The sequence below is a fragment of the Periplaneta americana genome, chromosome 3 (assembly GCF_040183065.1).
Source record: "Periplaneta americana isolate PAMFEO1 chromosome 3, P.americana_PAMFEO1_priV1, whole genome shotgun sequence".
Classification (NCBI taxonomy): domain Eukaryota; kingdom Metazoa; phylum Arthropoda; class Insecta; order Blattodea; family Blattidae; genus Periplaneta; species Periplaneta americana.
This window is the reverse complement of record NC_091119.1, coordinates 30,649,208-30,666,380: the sequence shown is the minus strand read 5'-3', so window position 1 is coordinate 30,666,380 and position 17,173 is coordinate 30,649,208. Positions and strand designations below refer to the sequence as shown.

The 17,173-nt window shown below is 35.3% G+C and overlaps 1 protein-coding gene across 1 annotated transcript in view; it reads left to right on the top strand.

Moving 5' to 3' along the window:
• The window catches only part of LOC138695887 (ATP-binding cassette subfamily G member 4), a 425,525-nt gene extending 409,210 nt beyond the window's left edge, over positions 1-16,315 (top strand). The window contains exons 7-11 of the mRNA XM_069820230.1: positions 3,334-3,470; positions 3,720-3,888; positions 5,501-5,601; positions 9,472-9,627; positions 15,492-16,315. Of these exons, the coding sequence (XP_069676331.1) occupies positions 3,334-3,470; positions 3,720-3,888; positions 5,501-5,601; positions 9,472-9,627; positions 15,492-15,917 (989 nt within the window). The 3' untranslated portion in view covers positions 15,918-16,315. The remainder of the gene's footprint in view (positions 1-3,333; positions 3,471-3,719; positions 3,889-5,500; positions 5,602-9,471; positions 9,628-15,491) is intronic.
• The last annotated feature ends 858 nt before the right edge of the window (positions 16,316-17,173 follow it).

Genomic DNA, 17,173 nt, shown 5'->3' with positions numbered 1-17,173 from the left:
AATGAATGAATGAATGAATGAATGAATGAATAAATAAATAATATTCCTTGCACCGAAAATAATAAAATCAATAATGCAATAAAGACATAAGTTCCTACGCAGTTTTCGTAAGTTTCATTCAATTAACAAATTTGTGGCTAGCAAATGGACAATGTTTTGCGACTTTATGGTGTTTCACCTGTAACGTGGAAGGTCTAGGATACATTTTAATATTATCTTATGTGATTATCTATCGTGCTTTTCTATAAATATTTCAGATGCCCAAGAAGCCAGTTTTAGTTTGAACCTGGCCAGTCACCATAACTATACTGTTATCCTAAATTATTTGTTATAAACTTTTTAAAATATAGTTTTAAATAAATGCAACTACAGAAAACAAGCTAAGAAAGTAAATTATGCAAATAAAATAAAAATGTAAAGAGGAAACTATTGATATATACAGGGACATCACTTTATTTTTACCAACATTTTTAACATTAACCTGGCTATACTCGGAAACACTGTTGCCCCCTTCCATTACAAGAGTTTGATGTTACTAGTGCAATATGTAAACAAATCATTTTACTAGGTATAGGAGAGAAAAGCAGTGTATCTATTTACGTTGTAGGGAAATACGATATCACGATTTTCAGTTTGATTATCACTTTTACGGAATTTATCAAAATACAGTAGAGTAGTAACATTTTTTTTTCTAAAAACTCAACTTTTCAGGCGGCTATGTTCGTTATGTAATGTCTACTTTATTTAGCATATTAATTATTGATGTTAACATACAATATAGAGAGCGCATTTAAATTGAGGGGGTCATAAGTAAAGGGCTGTAAGTGCACTTAAGTTACTTTTGAGAAAATAGGGATTAAATATTTAAGCTTTCGTAAAACCGGTGAAATTTTTATTTAAATTTTAATGTGTGATGCGATTAAAATATCCCTTTGCCACTAAAATTTTAGATACTTTAGCTTACACTGGATGCACTTAACTCATGTTATTACAAATGTCACTAGCATTCCTTTGCTTCTAGCCACCTCAATTCAAAATAAGCTGATATGAATTTTTAAACAAGTTGCTGAATATGGTTGCCGTTCATTACAATGCAGGCTTCAATTCTTTACGCATATTATTAAAAACATTTTGAATCATATCCTCTGAAATTGAATTTATCGTTTCTTCAATATAATTTTTAGTACGATATTATTAATATAGGTTATAGAAAACGCAACCATATTTCTGAAACACACTATACACTGCAGTGTTTACTTCACTGCTTGAAGACTTCGAACGCAACAGCGGCCGTAAGTTTGTGTGTCTGACGGGAGCAAGGACATTAGCGAAGGGGTGAGAGTGAAGTACATTCAGAAATGCAGGTACAATAAAAATGCAAGTAAAAATAAAATGATGTCCCTGTACTAATAAGTATGAGGGTGTAAATACAGTTAAGCCAAGTATAAAGATCTATGAAAAAATGCAGCAACATACCTTTAACATAATACGTAACAAGACACATAATAATAATAATAATAATAATAATAATAATAATAATAATGCCCACACCTGTGGAGTAACGGTCAGCGCGTCTGGCCGCGAAACCCGATGGCACGGGTTCGAATCCCGGTCGGGGCAAGTTACCTGGTTGACGTTTTTTCCGGGGTTTCCTCTCAACCGAAGACGAGCAAATGCTGGGTAACTTTCGGTGCTGGACCCCGGATTCATTTCACCGGCATTATTACCTTCATTTCATTCAGACGCTAAATAACCTGAGATGTTGATACAGCATCGTAAAAAAACCCAATAAATAATAATAATAATAATAATAATAAATAATAATAATAATAATAATAATAATAAAAATAATAATGCATACTTACTTACTTATTGGCTTTTAAGGAACCCGGAGTTTCATTGCCGTCGTCACATAAGCCCGCCATTGGTCCCTATCCTGAGGAAGATTAATCCAGTCCCTATCATCATATCCCACCTCCCTCAAATCCATTTTAATATTATCTTCCCATCTACGTCTCCGCCTCCCTAAAGGTATTTTTCCCTCTGGCCTCCCAACTAACACTCTATATGCATTTCTGGATTCGTCCATACGTGGTACATGCCCTGCCCATCTCAAACATCTGGATTTAATGTTCCTAATTATGTCTGGTGAAGAATACAATGCGTGCAGTTCTGTGTTGTGTAACTTTCTCCATTCTCCTGTAACTTCATCCCTCTTAGCCCCAAATATTTTCCTAAGCACCTTATTCTCAAACACCCTTACCTTATGTTCCTCTCTCAAAGTGAGAGTCCAAGTTTCACAACCATAAAGAACAACCGGTAATATAACTGTTTTATAAATTCTAACTTTCAGATTTTTTGACAGCAGACTAGATGACAAAAGCTTCTCAACCGAATAATAACACGCATTTCCCATATTTATTCTGTGTTTAATTTCCTCCCGAGTATCATTGATATTTGTTACTGTTGCTCCCAGGTATTTGGATTTTTCCACCTCTTCAAATTTTTATATTTCCATTTCGTACAATATTCTCGTCACGAGACATAATCATATACTTTGTCTTTTCGGGATTTACGTCCAAACCTGTTTCTTTACTTGCTTCAAGTAAAATTCCCGTATTTTCCCTAATCGTTTGTGGATTCTCTCCTAACATATTCACGTCATCCACATAGACAAGCAACTGATGTAACCCGTTCAATTCCAAACCCTCTCTGTTATCCTGAACTTTCCTAATTGCATATTCTAGAGCAAAGTCAAAAAGTAAAGGTGATAGTGCATCTCCTTGCTTTAGCCCACAGTGAATTGGAAACGCATCTGACATAAACTGACCTATACGAACTCTGCTGTACGTTTCACTGAGACACATTTTAATTAATCGAACTAGTTTCTTGGGAATACCAAATCCAATAAGAATATCATATAAAACTGCTTTCTTAACCGAGTCATATGCCTTTTTGAAATCTGTGAATAACTGATGCACTCTACCCTTATACGCCCATTTTTTCTCCATTATCTGACGCCTAAAACCACACTGATGATCCCCAATAATTTCATCTACATATGGAGTTAATCTTCTCAAAAGAATATTGGACAAAATTTTGTACAACGTCAACAAAAGTGATATTCCTCGAAAGTTAGTCTTGTCAAGATCAAAAAAGGACACTCAAACGAAAACATAAAGCAAATTTATGAAAATCTGTTCTTCATGTTAATTTACCTCTTGGTGTTGTGTTGTGTTCATGCCAGAACTATTGGTGGCTGATCTTCTTGTAAAAGGAAGACTGCTTTACGAGCATAATTAATTTGATTTCTTTCCTAATTCTTTATTTCAGTAAGTGACGTGGACTATTCTAAGCTGTTAACAAATCAAACGCAAGATTCCGGCCAGAAGTATAATTTCAAGAGCACATCTCTGGAACAAGTCAGAATTCTAACACATCGGATGCTACTCCAGACATGGAGGGACAGGGTGAGTGCAAAACAATTAATTTAACAAATAAGTACAGATAAGAGAAGTCACATGTTGAAAAAGACGCCAGGGAAAGCTTTTACACATAGCTATTTTTTAGTTTGAATGCAACATTCTGTTAGCCAACATTTTTCTGTCTGCTGAAACAGCATTCAGTAGACCAACGTTTTCTTTCTGTATATAAAATATATTTCGAATACTTGCTGTATATATAATGCTAATAATATTATTCCTTCTTAAATTTTTCAGAGCTACCTCTGCTTACAGTTCCTGATGTACTTGTTTTTAGTATTCATAATTGGAGGACTGTATTGGAATATGGGACAAGATGGTGCCAAACAACTGTATAACTTTGGTTTCTGTTATACATGCATCATTGTATTTACATATCTACCCTTGCTACCAGTGCTTCTCCACTGTAAGTATTGTTCAATTTTACATTTTGAAATACACATGGTATATTTTACGAGGCGCGTCCATAAAGTAACTTTCCCATTCGTCCCACAGCTAGCAAACCATATATTTCGCGAAGCGACTGCGTGTACGTGATAGAGTAATGTCCTGGCATGGCGCATGCACTAACGGAACCTCCCGAGTGCTCTCAATAGCTTCGTTGCATTGGTTGAATATGGACGTTCCTGTTCCAGCTCCCGCCGCGTGAAGTGCGGTCAGTGATAAAGTTTTTGAATGCACAGAGCATAGCGCCGATTGAAATTGATCGTCAGAATTTTTTGTTTCGGATATGATCGTAAGTTCTCATGAAGCTTTCGTGAAAAAACAAATGAACCATAACCACTCTTGGCGGCTTAATTCATTTACTTTTGAAAGTTATTGCTGAAATAGTACGTATACAAAAATCACAATTTAATATGAACGAAGAAAAATTAATAAATATTGTGTAGAATTATCCTCTTTTGTATGACAAAACGCAAAACACAAAAGTACTGTTCGGTTCGATTCCACTAGATGTGAGCGACAGCAGACTTTTCGTTTCGATTCCGCTAAATGGGAGCGGGCTTAAAAACAGTACCTTTCTCAAAGAATTGTTTCCATACAGTTTAATAAATAAAATATTTTCTTCTATAGTATAATAATCCAGTGTTTCAAGATTAATGCCATCAAACAAAATTTTAGTTGCCAATATTCAGTAGACAGTATACTTTTCTGCAAGGCCTACTAATTTATTACACATGGCCAGCTACTTAAAATTTCACTTTTAATTTTTTATACACGGATTTCTTACAGCAATGTTAATTCCCTATGTACAATAGTTTGAAAGACACATGGTATATCGGTATAATAATATATAATCTCTGGAACTCACTGTTTCAATTATTTAATTAATAAATAGAAAAAGAATAGAAATAGATACGGCTTCGGACAGTCACGAGTACTTTTGCTAAAATGATCAGATTTCGTGTATTTCCTTTATATTAAAAGAGGAGAGTTCATTAAACAATCATGAAACTTTTATCCTCTAAGAATCTTGTTCACAAATGTTTTCATTGTTATACTTATGATGTCAAACAGTTTATACCTTCCAATATGACAGATGGTAATTTCTTCTAGTTCATGAAGTCTACACCTGTAATTTCCATTAGAGCACGAATCTCTTTATGTGTTTTCTCGGGATAATACGTAGTAGTGCTCCACCAGTAAACCAATCGCAATTCAGAAGTCAGTTCTTTCAAAATTTCAACGAAGTTTTGCTTAATGATATTTCTAGTCGGATTTCTGCTATTTCTGAGACTGACAAAGGGCGTACATACATGACCATGCTCTTAGTCTGCACTCATTTCTTCGCTGTAGAGTTCACGAGATTTCCGAAATTCCATAGAATAATTTTGGTGCAACAGCATTCCATATAACTTTTTAGACGGATATGAATATTATGTACATAATCATCCTGCTGAAAACTAATGATAAACAGAAGTGAAATTTGAATAGATATTCTTACTTTATTGTGTATAAGCAAAATCAGTTTATTAATGTACGGTACCTATACTTAATTAAAAATGTTTCCTTTACAGTTCCTTATGAAGTACGAATCCTGAAACGTGAATACTTCAATCGATGGTATAGCCTCAATGCATATTTTCTTGCATTATCCATAGCCGGATTGCCTGTACAGGTAAGAAAATAATATTAAGATTCTTTCTTTGTGGCTGTTAGATGCCTTACACAGATGCACTTAAATAATACTGATATGGATTTTGAAATAATGATAGAATGTATGATTTAAGGTACCGTAATTTCACACAACTATGGTCCTAAGCCACAACTATGGTCCAAACACACGCGCTCACGAAAACAGTGATATCTCAGTTCCTAGTGACAGTTAGTGATTATTTAAATACTAAAGCATAGAGCATAGATATAGTAATATTGTGAGGGTTATGAAACGCATCCTGTCTGCCATGTTTTGTTACTAATCAGCTGTCAATTGGAGTTAGGTTTTGCATGTTACCTCGTCCACTGGAAACTTTCTCAGCCATCAGTTACCACAACAAGAATTTCTGTGTTCTTGATGGTTTATATGACAGGTAATTTAGTATTTACATGCATTTAATGAATATTTTTACAGTTGCATATGTATTTTCATATTTATTGGAAGAATAATAAAAAATGGTACTTGGAGTTCAACTATGGTCCTATCATTTTTGTGGACCATAGTTGTGTTCCGACTTCTGGTTTCGGTTCTTACATTACAGAATGTTTTTTATAGCTTCTGGTGGTGCCACTTAATAAAATTTTTTGTAGAAAGTTGGCAGGAAAGTCCTATAAGCCATATGATGACAGAAGTATGGATCTTTGTATAAAAGATATCACCAACAAGGTACTGACGCAGCGGGAAGCCTCAGAAAAGTACAAAATACCTCGTAGTTCTATAATACCTAAATCGAGAGCACTGCATGAAAATAAATTAAACTCACCTGATCGACAATGGTTCTTCTTGTCTTCAGCAAAAAAAAAAGCATTAGTGCATTCGTCGAACATGCTATATCCATCTTGGATTTCTGATAACTTTATTCTACTTCAGGTGTAATGTGAAAATGTACCTGGATAGCCAAGACCGCAAAGTACCAGCATTCACTAAGAATCTACCTGGAAGACGTTGGGCAAAATGCTTTTCAGAACGTCACAAGAATGAATTATCACAGGTTTTGCAGTCTCCAAATGTGACCGATCTGATGCAACCACTAAACAGAACTTGTTTTCGAAATTGAAATACCATTGGCGGCAAATACTTGACGAGTAGAAAGGGACACCAGATGGAAGAAGCATGCCAACAGATTCCAAAAATGTATTTCCTCCATTATTAAATAAGCTCTTGAATAAAGTTACTGTATTCCGATATCGCAAGCAAATTTGCAGTTGGATTCAAGAAAGTTGGAATCTTTCCTCTTTGTGCAGTTGAAGTTCTAGGAAGTGTGCCATCATGTTCTGATCCTAACGTCACAAACCCAGAAGGAAGTGCTGTTTCAGACACATTCATAAAATATATAGAAATGACAACGAATCAAGCAATAGAACAAGGAACATCCATAAAGAGGAGAAAGAAGAAACTTGATGTTGAGTCAGGTAAAAGTATTTCAGCAGAAGATATTGAAAATTTTGCATTACCATCTACCTCCAAAATTGCAATTTCCTCAAGCAGAAACAAAGGTTATTGCAAGGGGTAGGCAGTAGAGAGTTCTATTGTGAAAGATGAAGATGGATATTCCTTGGCATCAGGTACTTCATTGAACTTGTCAGACATTGAAGAGACCTTCTAAGATACTTCAAACCATCCTTAAAAGATATTAAACGATCTATCAGTAAGCCAAAGTAGCGAAGACGAAAAGGAAGCTTTTCCAGGTGCCTGAACTTGAAGGTGTATGGAGTTAAACAAAAAATTAACCAACTGATTATGTATCTGTTTGAGAATGTTTGATTTTGATTAAGAATGGTTGTCTTAATTTTTTTTTTTTTGGTTTTATATTGATTTCATTATTTGATACAAATTTTTTCTTAAAGAAACAGCGGTTATGTTAAAATTAAGAAATAAATAATTTTTCTCACTGTCATCCGCAAAATCTGTATTTTATATTAAAAATTATTGACTGCTGTATGACACAGTTGCAAAACATCCTCTCAACTGTAGTCCATGAGCGATTTATATAAGAATATATTCAATGGACTATAGTTGTGACTTCATAACACAACTATAGTCCACAGTTTATGAAAAGATGTTCCATATACCAACTACATTTCGAATAACAAAAGTGTTTGATATTAATTCCTGACCTTTCTAAAGTTGATATCAACAAAAAAAAATTCTTCTAATAGTTTTATTTTGTAAATTACATTGAGAAATCTAAAAAGTGATGAGATATTGGACCATAGTTGTGTGAAATTACGGTACTTACTGTATCTACTCTTTGGAGAAAAATTTGAAATTTTAATCCAATTTTTTTAAACTTTTTTTCCCTGATTACTCGACACAAAATTAAGGATTTTCACACAAAATAAATCTCTTAGATATTTTGGAGGGAGGGCAGGGATGGCAAATTTTAAAGCAAACACTGACATTTGTTTTAGTCCTTGGCCCACAGTTTTTAGGTTAAGAACAAAATTTCTTTCACGAATTAGTGATTCGTAAAACAACAAACTGTAATTTTAATTACATCTTGTTCACAAAGTTACATCAGTTTTCTTTTTTTCATTAATTGGAACTGAAACTTCAATCCCAAGTGTTTTCACTAATTTGGATATAATTTCCTGATTTTCACGTCATTTCTTGTTATTACTGTACGTATTTCTTGCTGACATTAAAATTATTACACCATACTTAGTACTGAATTGTTAGTGTATCGCATTGTAAGTTGATAATTCTGTAATCAATATTGAACTGCGCTCGAACGCGAGCTATTTTGTTCATTCGGGTTATCAATTTACATTTTCTGACATTAAATTACACAAACTAAACAAATAACAGTTACGCCCCTATACAGAGTTCACGTAGGTCAGTTTTGCAAGGTACACAGTCAAAGGTAGCTAAACTTAACCCACCCCCTTCAAGTCGCTGACCGCATGGGGTACTACTTATGCGGCGTTGAGACATCTTGCAATTGCTGTTAGCGCTTTCGAAACACTTGTAATTATCTCACTATCCGTAAGTCCTATAATTTGTTTTAATTGACTAAACTTATTCTAAATAATGAGATCTATGGCTTACCCTCCACCCTGTATTAATGGAGAAAATTCGCTCCGGCATCGTGGATCGAACCCTGAACCATAACAGATAATGTTTTATTTGTGTTAAATTTTCATTGTGAATGAAGCCTTACAGAATTTGAGAATTCGTACTGAAAGATGAACTAAAAACGTTTGTATAGGTCCTCAGCAATGATGTATTGTACTAATTGTACCCGGCAGTGATGTATTGTACTAATTGTACCCAACAGTGATGTATTGTACTAATTGTATCCAGCAGTGATGTATTGTACTAATTGTACCCAACAGTGATGTATGTACTAATTGTACCCGGCAGTGATGTATTGTACTAATTGTACCCAGCAGTGATGTATTGTACTAATTGTACCCGGCAGTGATGTATTGTACTAATTGTACCCGGCAGTGATGTATTGTACTAATTGTACCCAGCAGTGATGTATTGTACTAATTGTACCCAACAGTGATGTATTGTACTAATTGTACCTAACAGTGATGTATTGTACTAATTGTACCCGGCAGTGATGTATTGTACTAATTGTACCCGGCAGTGATGTATTGTACTAATTGTACCCGGCAGTGATGTATTGTACTAATTGTACCCAACAGTGATGTATTGTACTAATTGTACCCGGCAGTGATGTATTGTACTAATTGTACCCGGCAGTGATGTATTGTACTAATTGTACCCAGCAGTGATGTGTTGTTGCCTATCAGCGGGGTCTGGCAGTGGAGGAACCCCGTGTGAAGGAACACTCTGCTTATAGATGTTTATTTATTTTTCCAGCTCGCCGTTGGTATATTTTATATCTCCTCCGTGTACTGGCTGTCCAATCAACCACTGGAATTTGTGCGAGTTTGTCAGTTCATACTTATCTGCCTTCTAATAGGCTTTGTCTCTGAAAGTCTTGGCTTAGCCATATCATCCCGACTTGATATTGTCGTAAGTACCGAATCTGTTAAATCACTCACAGTCTTTAGGGTGAATATTTTATTTATTTGATATTTATTTATACTTTATTAATTATACAAAGCATAAAAAATCAGGCACCCGTATGAGCGAAGCTCGTGTTCGGGTGTAGTTCCATTATAATACATCATCATCATCATCATCATCATCATCATCATCATCATCATCATCCCTATTCCTCCAAGTGGCCCATTACTAGTGATGGAGAAAATAAATTAAATACCGATATATTGATATTGCAATATATTGCAAACCTAATTTCGATAAACGATATATATCGGAGGACATGTATCAATATATCGAACGATTATCGATATATCGCTATTTCGTAAGCAAATTGCATTTTCAGGCGTACATTTACTGTATTAAAATAAAATTACTTCACTTTTAATATTCCTTTTTGCCATTAAAATTAACATCGTAAAAGTCAAAAGCATAAATACATTTTGAATACCATATGATGTAGGTCCTAACCTAAATAAAAAATAAATATATTTTTTTAATCGTAAAAATATTTTTTTCATATAGCAGAAGGATAGTGTTTTACTCATACCAATTTTCATTATTGTACAAGGTACAGTAATGGAGGAAAAAAATGTTGAATATTTTCAAAAAATTTTCTGCTCTCAGCTGTACCTAATCCCTTAAAACAGTAGCAGATAAACCTCCTGTCTGTCTCACGTTCGCACACGCTGCATTTTGAATTTGGTGCTGCATATTAAACAGTTTGAATTCGAATTCCAGTCCAGCCAATTAGAACAAGGTATTGAGTGAGGTTGCACAATTATGTAACTGTCCACCTTCAGTAGCGCCATCTCTCGGGAATTATCGGAGTTGTCTAGTGTGGATTTTGTTGTTGTTGATAATGATAAAAATTCCACAAAAAATCGATAAATTTAAGAGAAAACCGATATATTATACAATATATTGAATAAAAATTTCGATATCGATATATCGCTATATCGAAACGAAAATATCGGTATTTCGTAAAAACCGATGTATCGTTCCCATCTCTACCCATTACGGTCTCAAAGAAAAATTTGTTCCTCCAGCGTTTCTTGGGACGTCCCAGTGATCTCGTTCCTTGAGGGAGATGACTAAGCATAGTTCTTGGGATTCTGTGCAATGACATCCGTTGTAGATGGTTCATCCAGTTGGCCTGATAATTTTGTATATAGTGGAGAATTGGCTTTAGTCCCATTATAGAGACGTATTCTTGTGTTCTTTGTACTAATGATGGTTTCATGATACTGTTACCTAGAGGTGACCCTACAAGTAACCGGATTCACGTTCACCAGGCATATTGAGGATAGAACAGCCGCGGCAATAAAAGCCACAATGGGGATACGTAACCTCAAGTCCCTATCACTCGGAACCTCAATTGCATTATTCAAGCTCGAAGTCGCACCGGTAGCATCATACGCCATTGAGATAATATGATCATACCTGAGTTACCAAAACCTTAACACTTTGGAGAGGGCTAAGGCCAGATATATATAAAAGTTGTTTTTGTTGTTTTCTAATGCCAGGCATTTGACAATAAAGTCATTTGACCTCTTGCACTCCAATATTTTTCAAAGATATTGTCATGGTTAGCCACTGACGCACAGATTTTGAGATGTTCTGGATCCATTTCTTGATTTGAGTTGCACAATGGACAGTTAGGAGACTGATATACTCCAATTCTATCCAGATGGTTGGCCAAACAGTCATGGCCTGTTGCCAATCTAAATGCAGCTACAGACGATTTTCGTGGTAAATCGGGAATCAACTGTGGATTATGATGCAGAGTTCCATTTTTTCCCTTGAGATTGTGTTATCAAATTTTGTTTGTTGAAGTCTAAGTATGTAGATTTAATAAATCTCTTCACAGAGTAATACGTAGATTTAGTAACAGGTCTGTAAGTAGCAGTGCTGCCCTTCTTTGCTAAAGCATCCGCATTCTCGTTTCCCAGGATTCCACAATGGGATGGTATCCATTGGAATACAATTCTTTTATTGAGTGTTATTAGTTGAGAGAGCATTTTATTTATTTCTGCTGTTTGAAATGAAGGTGTGTGTCTAGAGATATATAAAAGTAGTGCTGTTCATCGATCAAAATATTTAATCGATTAATTATTTGAATTTAATCGATTAATCGATACAGTAAAGACAATAAGATTTTAGATATATGTGAAGAAAGTGAAACACGGCAATGAATGTGCCTACTAGGTCGAAAACGACCCACTTCTGTTATCAGTCTCCCTGGATTGCAGAAGACACTGTGTAATTATTTCTAACTGAGGGATTATAGTCTTGCGTGCCTTAGCTCAAAACGTGTGTACTAATTTGAACAAAATGTGTAATGATTTATTACCAACCTTCGATTATTGGATTCATCTGTAACGCTAAATGCAACGTGTAATTATATCGGCGACAACAATGCTCATCTAAGGAGAAAATTGCGCGGGAAGAAATTAATGATCCGCATTGGTGTGAATAACAATCTCATCAACAATAAAAGAAAAAAATATGTTTAAATGAAAGTAAAATTTCTCGGTAGGTCGAAAATGACCCAGTGGGCATAAATGGGTTAATATTTAATGGAAGAAAATTCAATCTTTGACTATATATTTATACTTATGTTAGCATTTTTATACACGGTGTTTAAAAAGTATCCAATATTTTAGGAGGTGGTAGTATGCATCAAAACAAGAAAAAAATGTCGAATAAACATGAGTCCTACAACACATACTCTTTGAGATCTGACCACTTGTTCGTAGGAGGTGCACAATGTGACGTCCATTTATGGCAATTCCTCTGCCCTTCGACGTACGGGATCACGTACTCTTTGAAATTGACCTGGTTGTTCCTGATAACCCAAAGTGTAGGGGATTTAGGTTTGGGGAACGAGCAGGCCAAGGTGTGGGGCCTCCCCAATCATTCCAGCGGTCCTGAAGTGTCAGCGTCAGGTGTTCACGCTTATTGCGGAGAAAACGTGCTGGTGTGCCATCATACATGAACCACATCTGTAGTCTTTGCTGACATGGCTCATACTCCAGCAAGGTAGGCAATACGTAAATAGGAAAGTCCTGGTAACGATCCCCAGTTAATCTCTGTGGTAGCACGTATGGTCCTATTAATCTATCGCCAAGAACGCCTGCCCATAAGTTGATCGAGAATCGGTGCTGATGCCTTATTTCTTCAACTGAGTGGAGATTTTCATCAGCCCACACATGCTGATTACGAAAATTCACAACACCATCTCTGCTGAACCCCCCTCATATCCGCAACCAAACTTTTGTTTTCGGTATTCCTTGCGAGGTATCATTATTCCTTGCCAGGGGTGTCAACTACGGTATGATTATCTGGTAGTCTGCTGTGTTGTAGGGCAGAAAATTGCATTGCTACGAATCAGTAGCGGCCCGTGGTTACAAAGATTGGCAGTTCTGCATGCTGTTTATTGCATTAGCGCTTGTAATTACAACCCCTCCTCGAAGTTGACTTTGCACCCGAAATTGTACTCCAACCATCCGTGCGCTACACCTCTCCCACCTGGTACAACTAGTCACGTAGTGGAGACGTGCCCCACATGCTTTTCTAGTTTTTTTTAAGTCAAATTAACGAAATCCTTCACTCTGGTCTTTGTCCATGTATTTTCTCCTCCAAACAGAATACACGGGTGGGGGAGAAAGCGTTTTCATGAGCGCAGCAAAAAACCAATCGTTTCCATTATACATTTCGGTATTAAAATGACTAATAGGCTACATGATTTCCTCGACTTTTTCTAGAAATTTCAATATTTAAATTTTGTGTAGGACGTCCTAATTTCTTAAGTTAACATGCAATTTCTCTTTTAATTTCGAAAAGGGTTGGTGGAATTAGGTTTTAATTTCATTCATTTTTCATATATAATATTTTCTTAGGCACACTGACTAATTACATCACACCACCCACAGTACTTATAACACACTGGAACTGTAATAATATACAGTAGTCCAGAAGCCTATGTGTTCTAACGCAGGTCATAAAGAGATGAGGGTGTTTGCTGTTCTTTTGTATATTCGGAGAGAGCTGCTTCGGTTGCAGCTCTAATGCAGTCTTATGGGACGGTGAAGAAAACCAGTTTTCTGCTGACGACTACCCTACATTGAGGTTCAGGAACTGCCGATCACAGATCCGAAAAGTACACTACAGATAAAATTCTCGAGCAGTTCAAGGCTCCTACAGACAGTAAAATCTCGAATCGAAGGAGAATGAATAGGGATATCCTGAACTAGCACCAACAGATAGCGCACGTGTACTTTGCGGGATGCGCTTTGCGTGTGCATTTGTTTTTCGGTATATAAACATTGAGGATATACGTTGTGTATTAGTATATTAAATATTCTTAAAAACAACTAAGAATGGCAAATTTTTATTATGTTCCTATAAGTGAAAACCAGGGAAAGCTTTTTGTCTTCAATCAGGTCCCGAAATATTCTGAATATATGCTTTAAACTTTTAAAAATATAAGTAATTGAATTGCGCCTCGAAAGTATTAAATAAAATTAACTACTAGTACTTCAAGTAAGGAATTGTTGACTACGGTTTCATTTTGGAAGAGGAAAAAGAAAAATTAATAAAAACATATGCAACCTCGACAGCGAGCTATGTTAGCTTAGATTATATGCAGTAGTTGTAGGAGTCTCCGAAGTTTACGCCTGCAGTAAACTCTCGATAAACTGGGATGTTTATTATCCAGGACGATCCGTAGTGAAATCGATTTCGTGAATAATGTTTTTAATGTACTGTTCCCTAATTATTAAAACCATGTTTTAACTTCAAATTTTCAAAATCATCCTACATAGTATTCAAAACTGCATGTTCTTAACCTAAAAATCGCACGACTAATCGTGATACTACTGCGATCATATTATATCATCCTATTAAAAATTGCATTTGATCTTTCTGCAACTACAGAAAAAAATACAAGGAATTCAATCTCGATAGTCCCTTCCCTAAAAAAAGAAAACCACATTGGTGGCTGCATATCCTGTTTTTAGCATAAAGTTCTTAAAAATTAATGATTAAAGAGGGCAGTATTCACCTTCGACATAGTTCCTATTTTTTTATTCGTGCACCTCGTTATCAGAGTTCTCATTTAGGTTCATGAACATTCAATTTACTCGTATCTATATTCTGCATACTGCAGATTTCCCCACCCATCTCGGGGAATCGCTCAATATTATACAGGTTTACGTTATTATTTATTGTAAATTAAATTAAATTAGAGGTAAGAAAATATTGAATTATCTTAAATTATACTAGGTTATGCAAAATAATTGCAAATATAATTTTGACACGCACAGAAAACCAATAAGCGGGAAAACGTAATTACAACATAACATAGCCCTACAACAAGTTTAGCCGCATGGAACGCTCCTGCCATCTAGCGGTAAAACTTCGCATAAGATATCCCTATTGGAAAAATAAATGAAACAATGAACTAGATTACATAAAAGAATGTTTTACATTTTTAATTTTTTCAGGTCCATTTAAACGGCGGTTCTGCAGCTCTGCAGTTCTTATTGTAGAGCCGCCCCTGCTACGAATGGACGTTACATTGAGCACCTCCTATGAACAAGTGTTCAGATCTCAGAAACTATGTGTTGTAGGACCCATGTTTATTGGATATTTTTTCCTTGCTTTGATGCATACTATCACCTCCCAAAATATTGGATACTTTTTTCTAACACTCTGTATATTTGATCCCAGGAATAATCATTGAATATCACCACTGTATCATCTGCATATGAACATATGGAAATATACTCTCTCATGTTTTCTTTTGCTCAGTATTCTCCTTCATTTTGCAGAATGGCATGTTTGTGGGTCCAGCCTTGAGCGTTCCACTGATGTTGTTCGCTGTATACGGAATGGGTGCAGGCAGCAGTAGCGTACCGATCCACATGCGTTTGGTCATGTGTCTCAGCTATCTACGCTTTGGATTTGAAGGGATCATGTACGCAATCTACGGCAACAATCGTCCTATGTTAACATGTCCCGTTGAAGAACAGTATTGTCATTTCCGAAGTCCAAAAACTCTACTTATGGAGACAGGCATGGAGAATTCAAATATTTGGGTTTCAGTCATAGCCTTAATTTTTTACATACTTGTTTTCAAAGGCTTCTCTTACTTGTTACTACGTTGGAGGTTAACTCAGAACCATAGATTTGCTGCTCTCAATTACGTAGGAAGAATAATCAAGACACATTTCAGCGTTGCTCAGAATTACACATGATTTGTTTTCCTTCTAACATTGTTATGAGTCCTTCAGAATGCTCTGTAATGTAATAGCAGTCTTGTTCAAGGATATACAGTACCAAAAGCCAAAAGAATGCTGATATCACGAACAAAAGAACTTGACAAGAATACACTTATAATGAAAGAAATCTGATATTTCTTGACTTTAAAACTAAATCATTATTCCGAATGATGCTGTCTTTCCAAAATTAAAAAATGTCCATTCTGACATTTCACTAGCAACACAGAACATGTTGGATATATTTTACGTTCTCGAAAGTAGTGGCATTTAATCTGATTGTTTACGAAACCAAACTGAATTCCAGATATGTAGTAAATGGTGGGTAGAGCAGAAGTTCTTTCCAAAAGGTCTTCCTGTAGGATCTATTCATTATCATATTGACGAGCAATAAAATTGTTTTCCTTCACTGGACGATTGTCGTGCAGTGAAACGATTGTATTTAAATAAAAATTCTCGAAAAATCAAGCTGTGAACTGAGTGGAAATCGTCCAAAGAAGAATAGAAAATCTTGCCCTATCCACCATACAGTATCTCTCGCATTTATCATCTGATTATTTGATGAAATATCAGATATTAGAAACCAGAAAAGATATCAGATATGATGTGCGTTGATGCCTGCAGGATGCTTGAACAGAATTATCCTGCAAGGAAATTTTTCAATTTTTGAAAAGGTGGCAAAAATGAGTTAATTGATATAGTGATATCTTACAGAAATAAAAAATAAAGGTTTCTTTACGATGATTATGTTCCTGTGCAACTTTTGCTTTAATCGTGGTGTCAGTGTATTCGTTATTTTTTATGTTACTGTTGTATTACTACCAACAATAAACATAACAATGTAATGGTAGTATTAAATAAATGATAATTGTTATAATTAATAATAATTACATGTGATAACTTTTATATAATAATGTTGTGGTGAAAAGTGTGTTATTGTTTCTGTATGAGTTAACAGGAAGTTTCCTTTTGCTCAAATATTAGGCTATATATTTGTGTTTTCTGAACTTTATGTTTTACCCTTAAGCTTTCATTCACTACATTCGAGAAGGGAAATGTTGACCTAGTGTTAGAATTATTTATCACAAATTTGAAACATTTTCCTCATGTGAAGTGTATAAAACACGTTGAAATTAAGAGTGCGATAAAATATGTCATACGTGGTCAGCTTGCAATGCAAGACTGATTCAATTGTAAACAAAAGTATACGCATTTTGTATTACGTAGTAGAAAAT